This window comes from Anser cygnoides, chromosome 1 (assembly GCF_040182565.1).
Source record: "Anser cygnoides isolate HZ-2024a breed goose chromosome 1, Taihu_goose_T2T_genome, whole genome shotgun sequence".
NCBI classification, from domain to species: Eukaryota; Metazoa; Chordata; class Aves; order Anseriformes; family Anatidae; genus Anser; species Anser cygnoides.
Window position 1 is genome coordinate 44,707,742 of NC_089873.1, and position 18,406 is coordinate 44,726,147.

The 18,406-nt window shown below is 39.2% G+C and overlaps 1 protein-coding gene across 2 annotated transcripts in view; it reads left to right on the forward strand.

The window, feature by feature from the left end:
• PLBD1 (phospholipase B domain containing 1) overlaps positions 1 to 18,406 on the forward strand; it is a 37,376-nt gene that overhangs the window by 11,871 nt on the left and 7,099 nt on the right. For both annotated transcript variants that reach the window (XM_048078885.2, XM_066993860.1), the window contains 4 exons: positions 2,818 to 2,901; positions 4,827 to 4,965; positions 10,392 to 10,556; positions 11,742 to 11,886. In XM_048078885.2, the coding sequence (XP_047934842.2) occupies positions 2,818 to 2,901; positions 4,827 to 4,965; positions 10,392 to 10,556; positions 11,742 to 11,886 (533 nt within the window). The remainder of the gene's footprint in view (positions 1 to 2,817; positions 2,902 to 4,826; positions 4,966 to 10,391; positions 10,557 to 11,741; positions 11,887 to 18,406) is intronic.

Genomic DNA, 18,406 nt, shown 5'->3' on the forward strand with positions numbered 1-18,406 from the left:
CTGTCTATTTTGAAAACACATAGGAGGAGGATAAATCTAATTCTAGTGTCTAGAGAACCAGACATCTGTTTTTCTCCCCAGTCTCTGGCCTCTTTGTAAGGCCCAATCCTAGCATCCAGCCAAAACTGTTTGCTCTGGTTTTCTTGGGTTATGAATTCTCTTCCCCCATTACAAGCCGTGTTACTAAGGCCTCGCTGTACTCGGGCAACATCCAGATCAGTGACGTGAAGCACATACTTTTAGTCAGTCCCAACTGGGACGTGCTTGGTGCCTAAGAGCAGTATTTAAATTTGAAGCAACATTAATTGTACTCTTTTCTGATACAACCTCAGCTGACCTGAGTACTGTCATCTTCCTCTCTAATTTGAAGAACATAGCTGTGCTTTGCTGTTTTTAGACTTTGAATTCTTGTCCCGGTATTGTAATTGCCTTGTTTTTGTTGTTAGATACAGTTGCAAAGCACTGCCTTACTATAATGATCCAATTTACTTTGGAGGATAATACCTATACCTTACAAAATATGCAAGCCATGTACATAGAAATGTTGTTAAAGGAAAAAAAAGTCACAGGGAATTTAGGAGGAAAAAATCTTGGGCATTAAAAGATTAATCAGTCAATCCCAGGAATTGTCTGGCTTCTGTTAGTATATGCAAGAGGGAAGCCCATTAAAGAAGCTGCTTTCAGTCCCCTGATTTTGAACTAACCCACTCTCTACTCCAGTCATCTCTGCTTAAAGATGATACCAGTGTAAAATCTGCCTTGTGTTGCATAACTTTCAAGTGCACCAAATGAAGAGAGTATGGCTGATGGTTGAACGTAGAAGTCTGATCAGAGTAGTATCCTGGCTGTTTTTATCCTCCTAATCTGGTTCTTGTCCCTGAAAGACCATCTGCCGGATGGACTGTCTTCTGCTATTCCTTCCCCATTTCTAGTGCCATCAAAACTCTGTCTTGTAGTATAGCATATGTTATGCTATAATTTCCTTCCTAAAATTACTTAAAATTTTTATTTGCCAAATTTCTTGTGACTGCAGGGGTGCAGAATGTTGCTCTGTTTCTTCAACTTTCTTGTCTTCTTCAAGAAATAGGTTATGATTATTGCATGTAGTCTTGTGTTAAATGGGAGGAGAACAGCTAACTCTAGAACTAAAATTGGTACCATAGCTGGAGTTTCCTGAAAGGTGTGATGGTGTGAAGCTGCTGAATGCTCCCCTCTCTTGCCTGAACTCCCCAGATCCAACCCCTCTCACTTGCATCTGCCCACACACTGATCAAGCTCTTTCATGTTGATTTACTTACTAACATAGCAGAAAGTTGCATTTGTATACTACCTCTGTTGCTTAAACAAGCATAAAAAACAAATTCAAGCTACAAATTGCCAGAAAAATAATTTACGTTTTTTACTATTTACATTTTTTTGTTGGGTTAGGGTTTTGCTTGAACGTATGCAGACCAATTTGACTGGGTAGCCAGAGGGGTACCAGAGCTGACATAAGAAACAGTAGGGTCATGCAATCAAGTTGTGCTTAAACAGCTGAGGATGGGGTAGGGGACAAAAAGAGAAGGGAGAAGGTCAGTGGATCAGTATCTATAATCATCAGCAAACCATTCAGTCATCTCTGGGTGTATTCTCTAATTATGCCCTGAAAGAAACTGGGGAGAAAGAGCATTCCTCCCAGAGGAAGTTGCCCTTGTTTAATGGAGGGAATCCTGTCCTGCTGGCATGCTCTTCCCTTGAGGCTGGTATCTGTTTCTTAGTTTGGCTTTCTTTCCCTCAGAACTCGGTAGGGGATAATTCTACTTATGACTGATGTAGTTCTATCATCACCAGAGTTCAGCAAAATAATTTCCTGCTGAATTCCACCTAGAACTAAATATTCCTCCCCCTGCATGTTTTTTTTTGACTCAGTAGCTGAAGAAGTGTTGGCTCAGTTTGAACTTGAAAATTAAGAAATGTTGATGGGAGGAGAAAATAATGGACTGAGAAAATTCGAAAGCTCTGTGAATCAGATGCATGAATTAGATTTGACCTAAAATTGAAGGGTGATGTTAACTTTTAGGCTCCTGAGCTTTTTTTGTCAGTTAATTTTGTCTTGAAAGGTAAAGTGCTTCACTTCAATACAAACAAACGAGCCAGTCAACTAAAACAAACAGAAACCCAACCTTTTGTTCCTTCTAGTTAATGGGGATGAAACAGCTAACTGAACTCAACTTAGGGGGGGAAACAATGTTGGTTTCCATGCAGCTGAATCTGTTTAGGGCTAGCATGAGTCTACTGTCTGTGGGAATGCATAGGATTCATTTACACCGTATAGTAGAGATATTTAACTTGTGTAAGGAAGGAACATGATTAATAGTAAGCAAAAAGCTCTGCTAGATACCAGGCTAAAATTCTCACTACTGAATCAGCAAGTATTTTCATCTCCATGCTCTCTTGGTTCCAAATTGAATAGCTCTCCAGTAAACTATTCCTGTTACACTTTAACTTAATGTGCTAGAATTTCCAAGATGGTTCTGGTCTTCAAACATTTCCTGAATGTGAAGTTTTGCTAAGAAGTTGTTCAACCTCACTCTTGCTTCTTTTTCCATTGTAGAGCAGTTTGAGTGGGCATTAGCAAGGACTTCTATCTTTATTTAAATTTCAACAATATATTTGTTTTAACTTTGCTATTTGACATGCCTTAAAGATATAAAACCATTTCATGATTAGAAGAAGCTGACTTTGTGGTGCTTGGCTGTCAGTATCTGCTGACAAATGGGATGGTGAGGAAGAAGGGAAGGTGCAAAAGAGTAACTTCTACTACTTTTTTTCTTTCAGGCATATGTATGACCATGCTGCAAATATGTATCCACAGTTAATTAAGAATCCTACAGTTCGAAGTGGAGTCCAGAATTTCATGGCGTATGTATTTAGTTCTTAGAAAATAAATTCTTCAAGACTTATGGTTGACATATATAAGGATTTTTCAATTTTATTCTCTCATAGGTGAAAGAAAATACATGCTTACTTTTCCTCTGACTGTATGGCATTAGTGTGTGTGAGGGAAAAATTCTAAACATGTTAAGGAGGTCATATATCCTTCCCTGATTCTGATTCTTTCAAGGAAGTATTTATTACTACAAGTGGGTGTGGATAACACCAATGAATTCTGTAGTTCATTCTAGTGAAAATCCTTTTCTAAGAACTGGTATTTTGAATGTTACACTGAACAGTGTGGTCTCTTGGCACCTTAGTCTTTTTAACACATTCTTTCGTTCCACTGTTAAGAGTTTTGTTTACTATACCACTGATGTGAATTCTGTTCTAATCACAAAAGTCCTGATTCCTTTTTCTCTTCAGCGGTATAAATCAAAAGTAATTCTGCTCAAATATTGCAGCTACGCTGTTGGGGAGCTACAAGTGGGAGAACCAGGACAGGTACTGGGAGACTCAACTGTATTTAGCACTTATAAGTCTCCTTAGACTTGTATTTTCATCTATTATGAATACTTCTGTGAAACTCTGGTCATGTCTGCAGACTAATTTTTACATCTTACCTTGTTTTGTTTCCTCAAGCAATGGGGCTACATGTGTGACTAATTTTGTTTATTGCATGTGTATCTAGTTTGTTTTTAGTGTATCAAAACAGAGTAGAAAAAAGCTCTTAGCACTCCCTTCCTACCATTGTATCCTTCAGGATTGCCGTCCTTTCTGTTAGAAAGATGAGGTAGCTATCATATCTGTTTTTGTTTTCTTTTCTTCAGTCTAACTCACAACAGTAGCTGTGTTCCCCGAGATGCATTGTTGTGATGGAGGGGGCAATAGTAGGTGGCCTTATATCTTTTTTTTTTCTAATGCCAGTATCCTAGACTCCTGCTGTGTTGCTTCATTTTATAGCAGTCTTAATATGGGCTACTGTGTTGTGTTCAAAGCCATAGCTGTGAATGCTCTGATCATGTTCCTGTTTCCTCTGACATGTGTCTTGTACCTTTTTACTTTCAGACATAAATACGGCTGGTTTTATCAGCCATATACTGCTGGAAGAGTTTGTTTCCTTGCCAGATTCATTCACTCCTTTTTTTCTTTTTTTTTTTTCCTTGCTGTACATAATGCCAGATAGATTACAGTCTCTGGTCTTGTGTTTATCTGGTCTTGACTTACTCTAAAAATTCAGGTTCCTCGTGGTGTGCAGCGAAGGAGGGAACTCTATGAGTTCCTCCTAATGTTGACTGCTCTTGCCCTTGGGTCTGTTCAGCTTCTGTTTTGTGCTGTAAACCTGGGTTATTTGACTAGTAACCTCTTGGTTGGATTTGGCACATAGAATTATTGTTTGGCCTCCCACCTTTTCCTCAGAGGAGAATAGCAGTGGTTCTTAAGCAATGTTTTAGCACTGCCAGCAGAAAGCCTTTGTTGCACTTGTACCCAGGGGAGAGGAGTAAGGACTTCAAAGGTCAGTCTATTTTATAGAGTAGGCATTTAAAAGGAAATAGGCCAGGTGAACAATCAAATGCTTGTTTCCTCTTTACTGACTATAAGGGGATGCTAGATATTCTATAGGTGGGTCTCCCACAGAGATGGAGTTCATCTCTCTCTTTGGCACTGAAATGATGTATAGGGGTAGAGGCACACAGCTGTAGGGTACACTGCATGTATCTGAATATTTGCACCCAGACGATACAACCTTCATCCATGTCTACTGGATTTCCACAACATGATTTGCCTCAAAATACTGGAAAGGTTTTGGTCATCTGGGTCATAATGCAGGCCAACATTTGCCCCTTCCCTGCAATATCAATTATACTCTAAAACAAAAGCAAGAAAACCCCAACCTGTTTGTTCCTCTGCAGGAAACAAGATCAATGGACAAGACAACAAATCAGAAATAATAAGGATGACCCCTTTTGGAGGCATGCTGGCTATATTATTGCACAGTTGGATGGTCTGTACATGGGAGCCCTCGAGTGGGCTAAACTGCACAAACAAACAGTAAGATTACCACATCTCTTTTTTAGTAGTTGGGTGTGGGATGTCAGAAGATGAAGACGGGAAAAAGGAATCTGATATTTTTTAAAAAGGGTGTTTAAAGATTAGTGACAAGTGTTCATTCTGCATGTCATTCAACAAAAATTTCAGTTGCTGTGCAGTGCAGGTAGTGTAATTGAGCGCTCCTGTCATGTCACCCCAGGTCTTTGCACTGGACTTGGAACTCTTAGCGTCTCACCTGCTGGTTAGATTGGGGGTGGCTTTTGTATCAGAGTGTGAATGTTGGAAGGACAGACACTTCTAAGGTGTTTGCTGTCCTCACTTTAGAATTGTTATTGAGCAAATGACTCTAGGCATAAAGAGTAGCTGCAAGAGTATGAATCAGCAAATAGGAACTGCATTAAAGCTTTTGTTCTTATTTCCAATTGTTAGAGCTTCAAAGCTAGATTTTGCAGGATAACTTTCTTTGCTAAATTGTATCTCCCTTTCTGTTTTCCAAGTGTTCTGTTGCAAACTATATGGTCAGTGTTGTGTAAGGCCAAATGGGATGATTTTTATTTTTTTTTTATTTTTCTGAAAATTATTTTTTTCTTGTTGTTTTTAAACTTAGATAGAATTGTGTCCAGGATCATCAGCTTGTGTGCAATACCAGAGCTCCTTTAACTCCAATAGAGCTGCGGTAATTATAGTGCTTTCCCCATAAGTCTAGTATGTCTAATTGGTTCCTCATTGTGAGAGGGAAGACTTGAGTAATCGCACTTGACCCTTTTTTGTCTTGATTTCATCATACCAAGAATTTAGAGAAGGTGGCAGTAAGGATTCGTAAGCAATTAGGTTTTGGTAATATGCAAGAATCTCTCGCGTAGTTCTCATTCTGGACATTTCTTTAGCAGGAACCAGTTCATACTGGAAGAGAAGACTGTAATGGAAAGATCCATCCTGTTGGGTCTGAATTATAGGGATGTTATTAAGAAACCTTGACTTCCTAGGAAAATAACTCATTCATTCCTTTTCACAGCACCTATAACTGTAGAGCCCTGCAAGGCTCATCAATTTTTTGTCTGCTTTGGAATCCTTTAGATGCAGATGGACAGGAAAAGAACTAGCTTGTATCTGAGCTATTTCCTTGAAATAGAGAGGAACATCCTACCTGCAGTGTTTTTTCATTGATACTTCTTGTCTGTGTTTGGTATTAAAAATCACCGCCCTCTGAAGCGACCAAATCATTCTGATCCTCTTTCAGACAGGGCATATCGTATGTCACCAGCACGTCTATACAAAATGATGCATTTAAGGAAAATTCAGTCATGGTTCAGTCTGAAATAACTGTGTCCTTTATTCTTGGGTTATATGCAGTGGATATTATGTGTGTGTGTGTATATACACATATAATGTAAATATACATTATATAAAGTATTTATTTTCCCAGATGTGCTTGGAACAGACAGTGGGAATTATTTCCACTCCTTCCTATTTCTTTTGTGGATGATACTGCCCAAAGCTAAACTTACGTTTGCTTTGAATAAAAAGATACGGAACCAAAATTTTCCATGCATATATGTCACTTGTACTGCAGTTTCATCTGTTTGCCAGAGCTAGTAAGTTAACATCAATCTAACTTTTGAGTATGGTTTGGACAGCTGTATTTGCACGTAGGTGTTTGGTTTTCCTTAGCATCAAGGTGATACCTGACAGCTGTGCAAAAGTACATGCGATTCCCCGTGTTGGATATCATGTTACTTTTTGAATATTTTGAGGAGAGTAAGCCACGTAAGTGCTGTTTGTGCATGTATTTACCACTGTTTTGGATCTCCTTCAGAAAATAAAGGTCTTGAAGATCTCTTTAAGGATAGGTCAAAAGATCTTAAAAGGATGGAGAAAAGGGTCTGTGTTTGCAAAGTCTGTGAATTTCTACACTGAGCACTGGGTGAAATTGAACAAAACTATTTTCTCTTTGGAAGAATGGGAACAAGAGCTGTATCAATAGCTAATCAGTTTTTAGTCTTACCCATCTCATGTGCCAAGGATTTTTATCAGCACTAGGTACACCTTTTTGAACTTGCAAGTGTTTGAAGTCTGACATTTGCTGGATTAACTGGTGTGTGCTTATCTGATGAAGACATGTGAAAAGATCCATCTTTGCATTGTCCTGTACAATGTGTGGTAGGTTGAAACTATGCCAAGTCCACATAGTGCTTAAATGAGTGTTGAATTGTGTGAGTATAGATAAAAGTCACTCTGAAATGTGTCCTCTTCCCCCCTTCTCCCCCCAACTTCAAGATTACCTCGCTTGAGTATTGTAGAACCATTTTCTGCCACAAATAACCAGGCCTTACTATAGAGAGAAAATTGGTTTGGACTCAGAACTGTTTAATAGTAGCACTAGTATGTAGCTTTTATTCTTTTATTTATGGAGCATATGTATAATAGTGGATTGTTCTTTCTTTTATTATTATTATTTTTAATTGCATTAAACATCCTGCAGGGTTGTTCTAGGTAGATACTTCCAGTAAGATCTGCATGAAGGCAGTGCATAGTGTAAATTTCTGTATTTTAAATTTGATGTTTACCGGTATCATTAAGAATGATGTCAAAATCTGAATACATTTTCATGTTAAAGTGTGAAATTATTCCATCTGGTTTAGCAACATTTTATATCCAGTAAACAAACCCAACCCTTTTGTCAGGATGATTTCTGAAGGAGGGGCACTCAAAGAACATTAAGACTTTTCATCTGCCTAATGCTCTACCAACGCTGTGATTAATCTTGGGCTTGTCCACACAGGGAAATTACTCTTGAATAAGGAGGTGTAAGAGTTTTAAATACTACAATGATTCCAGGACAGCTCTCTATTTGTACTTCTTTATTTTGTATTGAGAATGCTCATGCATGGGGAGGTCATTGGAAAGCAATTGTTTCAGAATAACTAGTCTATTTTATTATACCACGTAGACAAGCATTTAAGACTCATTCTCTTATCTGTTGCCTTTTCTAAGTTTTTCTCCTTCAAGCTGATGGTAAGTTTACAATGGGAAAGGAAAACTCAATATAATCTTTTTCGCTTTTCAGGATAGTATCCCAGAGGATGTGCAACATATTCTAGCTAAAGGAGTTTAATGTCATGGCTATATCACCTCATTGCTTGTCATTTTAGTGCATTCATTTGCCCTTCTTCAGGATGTAAACCATGCACACCGGGGTTTTCCTTACAATAATGCTATGTGAGATGAGAGAACATGGATGACAAGAGGTTATAATATGCCCTGTATTATGTACTTGTTATGATGTACACTCATGTAATTCTTGCTGGTGGCCTCAGATGATCTTCTCATAGGGAAGACTTCTCCATATATCCTGGAAAATCAGCTGTAGTCGTTCCCAAGCTGGGGCTCTCAGTCTGGTGGGAGGGAGATGCATCAGGCTGCTCCTGAAATAACCAGATTTGGCATACACTGCAGATGCCTGAGTCTCCTGTTTGAATGCGTTGTTTTAGTGAGAAGCCCTGTGCACTGAGCATGTTGGACTTCTCTGATGTCACTTAGCATCAGACAAAACCAGATTTATCCTAGCAAAGCTAAGTCATGAGTTCTTGGAAATATATTGGAATTAATCTTGTTTGCATCTCAAAAGGGGAATGAAAACAGAACTCTGATGGATACTTAGCAACCTAGTTCCTCTTTTGTTTTGTCTGGCTTTGGGAGAAAGCAATTTCACCTAGTGGAACACTAGGAATTTACGTAATCTTTGCTGTTTTGTTCAAAAGGGTCTTTCCTTCCAGCTGTCTGTGGTTATAATGCTGTTAGCTTCCTTTTATAGCACCTTTGTTCTGGTTTGGATGGACTTCCTGGAATTTAATGATTTTTTTTTTTTTTTAATTTCAAATGACCAAAAGATAGCACATAAATAGGAAACTTTTCAAATATATAGACAATTCTGAGAGATGCTGTAGCAGTGTCAGTAGATGTTGCAATGAAGGCAGGTTTTATGGAGGAGAAGATGGAGTGGTAGCAAATGGATAGAAAGAACAATTAAAATGTCTGAAGGCTGGCTGAGCATTCTCACATGCAGTCCTGTTTCCTCCTCCTCCTGATGGTAATGTTCACTCATTACTTTGCTGCCTGACTTTTCTGTAACAGTTACGGCTGTAAATTAAACACTGGAAAACGGCTTCTCCTCACAGTGTGTTTGGCTTGCAGTCCTTTAAGTACGGCTGGATGGGGGGGAAAAAGTGCTGAAACTGCAGCAAGTCTGTCTGTATGGATTCTACTAAGATAGCAGTTGTTGGGACTTGTTTGCAAGTGATTCATACCACTGAGTTGCTTGAAACTATCCAAAGGTACATCTCTTGATTTTTATCAGCTGTGGCCTCTGCTGATCCCTGTCTATGACAGTAAAAATATGATGAGCTAGAGCAATGTAATGTGTTCAAATTTGCTTTGGATTTTTCCGTGAAACTATAGCTGCTGTTAGGGCCTTTCATGGTGTGTAGTTTTAGTTGTTTATTTTTCTTTCCTTATCCTTTTCTCCCCTTTACTGGGGTTTGTAGCGAGTTCAGCTTTATGGTTTACTAACAGTGAGTTGTATTGCAAGCAATGTGTTTCTTTGCTCTATGATTACATTCCATTCTAAAATTACTAATCATAATGCTACAATGATGTGTATTCTGTCTTTTCCTTAAGTCTTGCCTTAACTAAAAGCATGGTGCAAGCAAGAACAGGAAGGAGTTAGAAAACGGTCCTTGAAGGCTGAGGTTAGACCACTGTTAAGGTTTTATGTTTGAAGAGGCATTGTAAGAGAGGATGCTGAAGATTGCAAAATGAGCTGTGCATAATTAACCATGGCTTTCTCTAACCATAAGGGTTTTTTGAAATCCTGTAGTGGAATGCCTTTTGACTTACTTCCTCTCTTCAGATTGTTCCATGCTTGATTAGTACTGTTAATGTATCTATCTTGCTTCCTTCATTTGTTTCCTCCTTCTCAGACATGAGGATCTTTAATTGCGGTCTTTATTAAAAAAAAATCCAAGAGCTCACCTGAATGCGTGCTAATGTAAGGCTTTTCAAAGGCATCTAGATAAATAGGGGAAAAAAATCTTGTTACTGTGGGATAACAGTAACAGTAGATTTATCATAATATGCAATATGCTGTTGGCAAAGACACACAAGGTTTCCTAAATTACTGCTATAGCATCTCCTTTTTGTCCTCAACGATGTTAGCATTGGTAATGTCACTACAAGGGCCAGACACTTAAAGATACTTAAGTGCCTCATTCCAAGCTGGATTTTAGCATTTGGGTCTTGTGAACAGGTATTTTGTAGAAAGTATAAAAGATTCCTCTGAGAAGGAAAAAGTTCTTAACAGCTGAGTTTCTATTGACTGATGCTTCTGTCTGAAAGTGTTTGTTGTGGTCTATTCTCTCTTTCTTCAGCCCCTGAGCATCTTTGATGTCCAGTTTCTGAATGCAGTTGGAGACCTGCTGGATCTCATTCCTGCGTTATTTGAGTATTCTACAAGGAGTGGACAATGCAATGTGGATGCAGGAGGCCATGGGAAATACCAGTGGGATATGGGTCACTGCTCTGCACTCATCAAGGTGAGCACCAAGAAATTCAGCTCCAGTGATTGTGTTGATTCAAAATGCCATGAGTCTGTGTTTCTGTAGTCTTCACTGTTTATATTGCATGTGCCTGAAGAGATCCGTGTTGATCAAGGCGCTTTTATGTGGTTACCATTTGTACCTCCATGGCATTCTGGGTCCAGTTTTGCTCACTGGTGTTTGGTGGGGGGCAAACAAAAATAAAAACCACGGAGACTGGCACGGGAAAAGCTATTAGAATTACTAGGGAATGGGAAGCTACTGTGGAGAGGAAACTGGATGAGAGTAACTTGTTTCACCTAGCCAAGTGAAGGTCAGAAGGGGATACCATGAATGTTTACAAATACACTGGGGATATAAGTAGGGAAAAGGTTACTTAGTGCTGGCATAAGAACAAATGGGTGTGCGAGGCTGGTGGATGAATACAGTCTAGAAATTAGAAAAAGTTTTCTTAGTGTTAGCAGTGATATTCTGGAATAGCTTTCCAATGGGGGTGATGACAGGAAGAAAACTCTTTTAATCTGAGGTTTTAATACATCATGGCTGCAATTAAATTTTTCTACTAAAATTGTCAAGCATCTAGTCAGTGTACGGAGATTCATGTATTCCAGAGCAACAGTATTTATCTTCAACTGAGATGCATTCATTCAATATTTGACTGTAACAAAATGTTTGAGGTAGCAACAAGTCTTAGAAACAGGGAAATACTTTGAGAAGACATACTATCAATATGTATTTCTTTTCAAAATATATATGTACTTGCATTTGCTTCTGTGCTTGAATGTTTCCCAGAGGTGTTTTCACAGAAAGAGCATGTTCTAAGTTAATGTTCAATACATTTGTAGAGAGATAATTTGAATGCATAAATACAAAAATTTAAGAGGAATAGGGAAACAAGGCATGTCTCGGTACACAGGTACTCCAAAAAAAAAAAACCTAAGCTGTTTCATTTTGAACAATGACAATGATTTGAAAGCGACACATTGGCAAGAACTATCTCCAAACGTTTCAAAAATTCATTGTTCAGTACACAATTAAAAAGCACAAGAATCTGCTCTTTCTTGAACAATGTAGTTAGTCGGACTGTTTAAAGCAAGTTGTTCCCCCAGTTTCTATCAAGTACAAAACATGCAGAGTATGGTAGGGCCTGAAATGGTTCATCATTATGCTTCTGTTTTCCAGGTTCTGCCTGGATATGAGAACATATATTTTGCCCATTCCAGCTGGTTTACATATGCGGCCACTCTGAGAATATACAAGCATTGGAACTTCAATATAGTTGATCCATACACTAGCACCAGCCGTGTCTCATTCAGTAGTTACCCAGGTAAGGTCTCCTCCCCCCCAAAAAAGGTATTCAAGATGACATGGACTGTCCTTGGCTTGCAGATATCTTGTATGTAAAAAGGTTTATACCTCAACAAGCACTGGGTTCAACCTACTTTAATCCTTTTAGCCACCGGGAGGACAAAATGCCGTGTTGAATTTTCAGGCCCAAACATCTTTTTTTTTTTTTTTTTTTTTTTTGTTGTTAGCTAATCACATTCAGTGCTCAGAGTAGTACTAGTTAAATATTCTACTACCTCTCACGCAAACACGTTTATTTGAGTTCTGCTTTGTGTAGTGCACAGCCACCTCAACTTAGTACCTTGTTGACGACATTCATACATTTGTTAATAATAAGGTTTCGAACACTTGTGTTTAGTACTGCAGTATGACTTGTGCTGTAATAACATTATTAGGCACTATCAAACACTAGCCATTTGAAATTGTAGAGACCTTTTTGATGTTGGGTTAGCAAACCTTTTTTTTTTGTTTCCCCCTTTTGCAGCTTCTCTATAAACTGGCAAAGGGAAGTATTTTTAATGCATATTTTGTGTCAGAAATATATCCAGCCAGAGTATTTAGAATTTCCCTTGGGAAGATGAGGCAGCATGTAGTGTTCTCAAGTTTCCTGGAAGAATATTAGAAATTATCGGTACTTAATATTTCAGTGCTAAAATATGTACTCTTGCTATTTTTATTAGCTTTTTAGTTTTTTAATAATGAACAAACAAACAGCTCAAATTAGCACCAAGAAATGTGAACGTGAAAAAACAAAGCAAATTGAAGATTGTTTGGATGAGTTAGCACTGCATAAATTTTTAAAGGTGGAATTTCAAATTCAAAAATGGCCAAACACTCAAATCTGCAACTTTTTAAAGTGAAATATGTACTGTAGAAGGTCATTTGATTCTGACGAAATTGTGTTGGCTGATGATTTCAAAATGTGCTTTGATGAATTACTGTGCTTGTCTTACTACAAAGGCAGGGGTCTTTTTTGGCTTGGACTCCTGAAACTGTTTCATAAAGCAGTTGCATTCATTTCACATTGAAAGCAATCTTTTTTTTTTCTTTTTTTCTGTGGGTTTCTGATCCAGTAACCCTCAGGAACATGGTTTTCCTGGGATTTTTGCTTTAGGGAAGGAGTCAGAGTTATTTTGGCAAATGCATGTAAAGTGTACAGCCTTTCAGGAGCATGGGTTTTCTCTGAGGAATTTGACTTTCTTGTTGGAAGGAATTTTGCCAAGCCTGTATAACCTGGTAGAAAGCCAAGGCTTTTGTCTGAGCTCTGTTCATCACCTGAATGTACAGAAGGTCATTCTGATCTTGTATCTCTCAGAAGAAATACTGTTGAAGATAGTATTGTCCTTTAGGAGAATGTGGATGTTTCCCAACTGTTGCATGCTGTATTGTGCTGCATATGCAAACCTGGGACCAGGATCTGCCACACAGAGTGACTTTTATTATTATCGTTAATGTTACTGTTTTGCTTTTTTTTAGAGGGTGTATATGCAGATATTTTTGGGTTGTTCCTTTTGTGGATTCTTTATAGAGAGAGAAATACGTATCATCTGCTTTGACAAGACTGATAAAGCACACTGTATGGGAGGGTACCTGAAAACCAGCTACTGCTGTGCTAAGATGCTCGGGGTCTTCTTGCTAGCACACAAAATCCCAGTGCATTTTCCTGAGACTGCTGTCTGCAGGGAACTTTTAAGAGAGGGCTTATTTTAAAGCTTGCTTGTCCTAAGTACTCTGATGCAGTGATGTGGTAAGGTTTCATTCTACCAACAAAATTCAGTGAGAACCGTTGCAAAACATACTTCCCATGGCTACAGTGGAGTTTGAGAGACCTGTGGTATGTCAAGTGTGCTCACTGGCCAGCTAATTACAGGGTAGTATCGCAAGCACTAGGCAAGTGTGATCCATTGACTACAGCAGATTACATTAGCTGTGGGTGTAGCTCACAAACTTGCAGTTTTCCAGAAGATGAACAAACTCAAAATCGACTGGCCTGGTAATGATCTCAGGCCATCACGCAGGAAGGAGGGAACTACCAGAAAACTCTGCTTCATGTTGTGATGAGATGAAGCCCTAAATTTTCAGGGCATCTGACCATGAAATCCACAAGTCCTGCCCATGGCTCAACTTGACAACCATAACTTCTCTCTGCATGTGAGTTCCTACTCCTGTTCTCTATCCTGACAGGTACCTCCTGGGGTATTCTTACTTGGTTCTTAGTAAGATCCCCTGAACAGGAGGGATCCATATGATCCTAATGTACATAGAAGTATTGACTGTTGGAGGAAACAAAGCATTAAGAAGCAGGTTTCCTTCCAGGCCTTCAATGGCACTTAACCGAATAATTCATAGCTCTCAGTCATCCAGTAGTCTGGTTATGAAGTAGAACTTAAGCTGTCAAAAAGCTGTGTCAGAAATGTTTCAAGGAAACATTTGTCTTCTGAAAAGGAATGTGCTGACTCCCTGATTTCTCCTGAGATCAGAGTAAAGTTGTCCAGATCATTTATTTAGTGAATTTCAAAATAAAGGCGAAATTGTGAAATTAAACTGCAAAAAAAAGAGTATTTGTTACATCTCAGGTTAGAGGATCTAAGCCTACTGGCTAGTAATGATGTACACCAGCATATGCATTATGATACAGCTAGAGGGCCTTGCACTTCCTTGCTTTTGCTGAGGCTCAGCAAGCAGAGGATGGTCTGGAACTGCAGAGTCCATCCCTGTTCCCTCAGCAATTTCGAATATTCTTGCCAGCATGCTCAAACATTACTGCTGCAGTTTCTTTCAAGTTTCCTGCTTTCTGCTTTCTCCCTTTCAGACCCACAATAGCACTGCAGGGGTACTGGCAAGGGGAATGAGTGTGAGCAGTAATCTCTGCTCTTGCAGAATGATTTAACCACCTACGCTTGTTTCCATACTAATCCTAATCCTCACTTGAACCCTACTGATCATTTTAGCTTTCTCTTCTGTTGAAAGCATCTGTGCAGAGCTGCATGCAGAACATCTCTGTGAACCTCTGGAAAGGAAGAGTGGCTCTGAGCTGAGTGCTTGGACACCTTTGACTTCAGTGTCTTGTTCAGACTGAGCATAAGTACTTAGTGTTGCTGGTGAGTTTCTGCAGAGCAGTGAACTTAAAATGTACAGGCCATGTAACATTTGCTAACAACTGTTGAGTGAAGCTCTGCTCATTTGGAGGGATAAGAAATATGATGACAGAGACTAGGTAGGTGCTGTTTTTGCAGGACATGTCTAGTAAAATAAATAAATAAATAAATAAATGGATATGGCCAAACAAGAATTCCCCTGGCTGTGCAGTCACTGTTTGACACTGCCCCACTGAGTCATTTCCAGATATGAGCCCTATTAGCTGATGAAATTTCCCTGTTTTCCTTGGGCAGCAGGGAGAAGACTGCAGTTTCCAAGATCTCCATCCATTTGGATGGAGCTCTGCTTGAAGAGTTAGTTTTGAACCCCATTTAAAAAAGGGAATCTACCATTTGGACCCAAGCACAGTAGTTTGGGTAGTGACCTGCTTTCTCTAGGTGAGCCACAGTCTTGTTAAATATGTTGTATTCTGGTTTTAGGTGCTTATTCAGGGGAATAGCACATTCTCCACTGGCACCAGCAAGCTCATGAGTTTTGCCAGGTCATTTCTTACCTCCCAGCTCCCTCCAACATCTGTCTAAAACCTGAGGGCGAGCAGAGGAAAAGCATCTGATGCACTTTATGACTCTGGTATCTCATCTCTGTTGTGGGGTGTACCTTTGCCTAGTATCTAGGAGAGATCTGCAAGTGAAAGGAAGGCAGCTGGCAGGAGATCAGTCATGGTATGAAAAGCAGCTGCTGGTGGGATTAAGAAAGCTAATCCAGAGAAGGCATCTCCCTTCCCGTTGTTAAGTGTGTTTGTAGCCCAGAGCATTGAGCGTCTTAACCTGGAGCTACTCTCATCCCTGTGAGGTGATGGCTAGGGCTCTTGTCCCTGACTTCCAGACTATGCCACTGCACCTTTCTGACCTTGAATGAACACAAGGACCTTTTAAAATACCAGAAAAGTTGATGCCATCTGGTTGAGAAAGCAGCAACTACGTCTTTAGGAACAATAGCTGTCACGAGGACATCCATGCTCTGTCTGTCCCCCCCATTCTCGTACTATTCAGTGTGATGACTCCCCAGAGAACACTATGGCTCAGATTTCAAAAAAAAAAAATCAATGAAGCAAGCCAAAATATTAATAGTGTTATGAATGAAGTTCCAGAATCTGGAAACTTCAGTTTTCCAGTGGTGTTTGGAAACAGAATCTAAATGGCTCAGACCCTGAAGATGCAGTCAGAAGTGCTTTTATTTCTTTCTTTTTACAGGAAGAATCAGGTTCGTTGGAAGGGGAGGAAAAAAACACAAAGCAACAAGATTGAGAGTAGTTGATAAAAATGGGAAATGGGTTTACAGAGGAAAATATGTCACTGTTATCTCTCTGTACAGTTTACCTAAAGGGCAATTTCAATTATAGAAGATTCTCATACATAGTGGAAAAATGAGGATAACACAAGAGGACATCAAATATCTGCTGATATCTCTAGGCTTCATCTGGGTTTTATTTTTGTGGATGCCTTTGTCCTTAGTAAACCTGTCATATGTGTTTAACTTCCCTTTGTCTCAAGGGTGCCTGTACCTTAAGTCATAATGGCGTATGTTGTCTCTGGATGACTGAGCTAATAATGGTGTATCATGGAGGGCACGCTCCATGTATTATGTATTATAAAAGTGCTGCGGGATGAAACTTGGTAAATACTAAGTCCTGGAAAGAAATCCACTTGTTTTCAGCTCATCTTAGCTTTGCAAATTATTTAAACTACAGAATTCATTTGACTTAATTCTTGGAGTTGCCACTTACTTTGAGTTGAGTTTTATCTCAGCTTAAGTTGATTTAAAAAGGAACAAAGCTATTCAGTGTATTTTGAAGTAGGTCACTTGGCACTGGTATCCACATGGGAATTACCGCTCAGTTCAAACCACAGTTGTTTAACAGGTTCATTTTTGGTCTCTGGACAAGCACTCATCTTGTTACGCAGCAGCTTACCTCGGGAGTAGTCAGTGTCATGGTATAAAACGGGCTGACAGAGCCAAGTTTAGTGTGTTTCCCTTCTTGTCTGTATTTACTTGAGAGAATTCTGCTATGGATACTCTTTACTTATTGCCACTCTCTTTCTGTTTCCAAGAATGAAGCAGTAGGACCCGCAAGCTGTCAGGGTGCTCTGCCTGTTCTACACTGACATATCATTAGAGAACAGGTGACTACAAAGTATATTTTCCTGGATCTGATTTGAGATTTTGGGATTTCAAAGAAATCTTGCTGAAATTGAGCCCTTAAACAGTAATTTTGCTAGAAGGAGGTCAGTCTGCCTTTTCGATGAGGCAGGACTGGATTGTCTTTCTGGCTATCACAGGTTGCTGACCTCGCTTTGTTTGCAAAGTGTATTAACGAGCTTGCTGTACAAGATGCTGTAGTGGGACATAGCTATTATGGTATTACACAAAAATTTTAGTATTGTGTACTCTTTAAAGAGTAATGCCGTTAAAAGCTTATTGACAAGAGACCAGGTTCTGGATAACTTCTCCATTGGTAGCTCAGTTAACAACCTTTCTTCCCCAACCTGGTGACTGCCGGCCCTGTATCCTTCTGGAGAATCTCAAAGTCAAGTTATTTCTGCTTTGTAAATAGTTGCCAAGCTATCCATGGCATTATAGCTGACCTTTGCAGTTCTGTATACCACCTCCTGACACGGGATCTGCAATTGGACCTAATGTTTTTGTTGTCATATAACCTGGAAAGGAATCCTGCTCTGAGAGTCATGGTTGTGTTGAGTTTTGCAGGGCTGTTGCATGTCACAGAGAAGAGTAGGTAGAACTTTCTCTTGTATACAGGAGTTGGCTTATAATTTGAGAGGTTCCCATTTCTTAGAGGTGCTTTTCAGAATAGTTGGATTGGAAAATATTGAACTAAGTAGGAAGACTTTTCTGTTTGGTTTGTTTAGTCCAGAAGAGATCCTCTTCTTTGGGAAAAAAAGAAAAAAGAAAAAAAAGAAAGGTTGATGATCCATTTAAAAAAAAAAAAAAGCTGATGAAGATCTGTTTGTGGAGCTTGTATTTTTGTTCTGTTTTTGTCGTTGTTTTTGAAGGAATTTGTTAGGAACAAACACTTGCTAGCCATTTATACTATGTATTCACCAAAATAAGACATTGCTTGACATCTGAAGGGCAAACTTCCAAGTGGGAAAGGTTGGGACAAACCTGAAGCAAATGCTCTAGACAAAGCAGGTTGTGTGTTGAAAGCATGGCAAGTGAGAAACTGTGCAGGCAGGTGGGCTTAAAATACTTGCAGAAGTTGCCGTCTCACCTTTAATATTTTTACGGCTTTATTTAAAATGTCCAGGCACATACCCAAGCCAAGGGGATATAAATGAGTCTCTATTTTGTTCTGTGAATACAACAAGGGTTGAGAGATAACA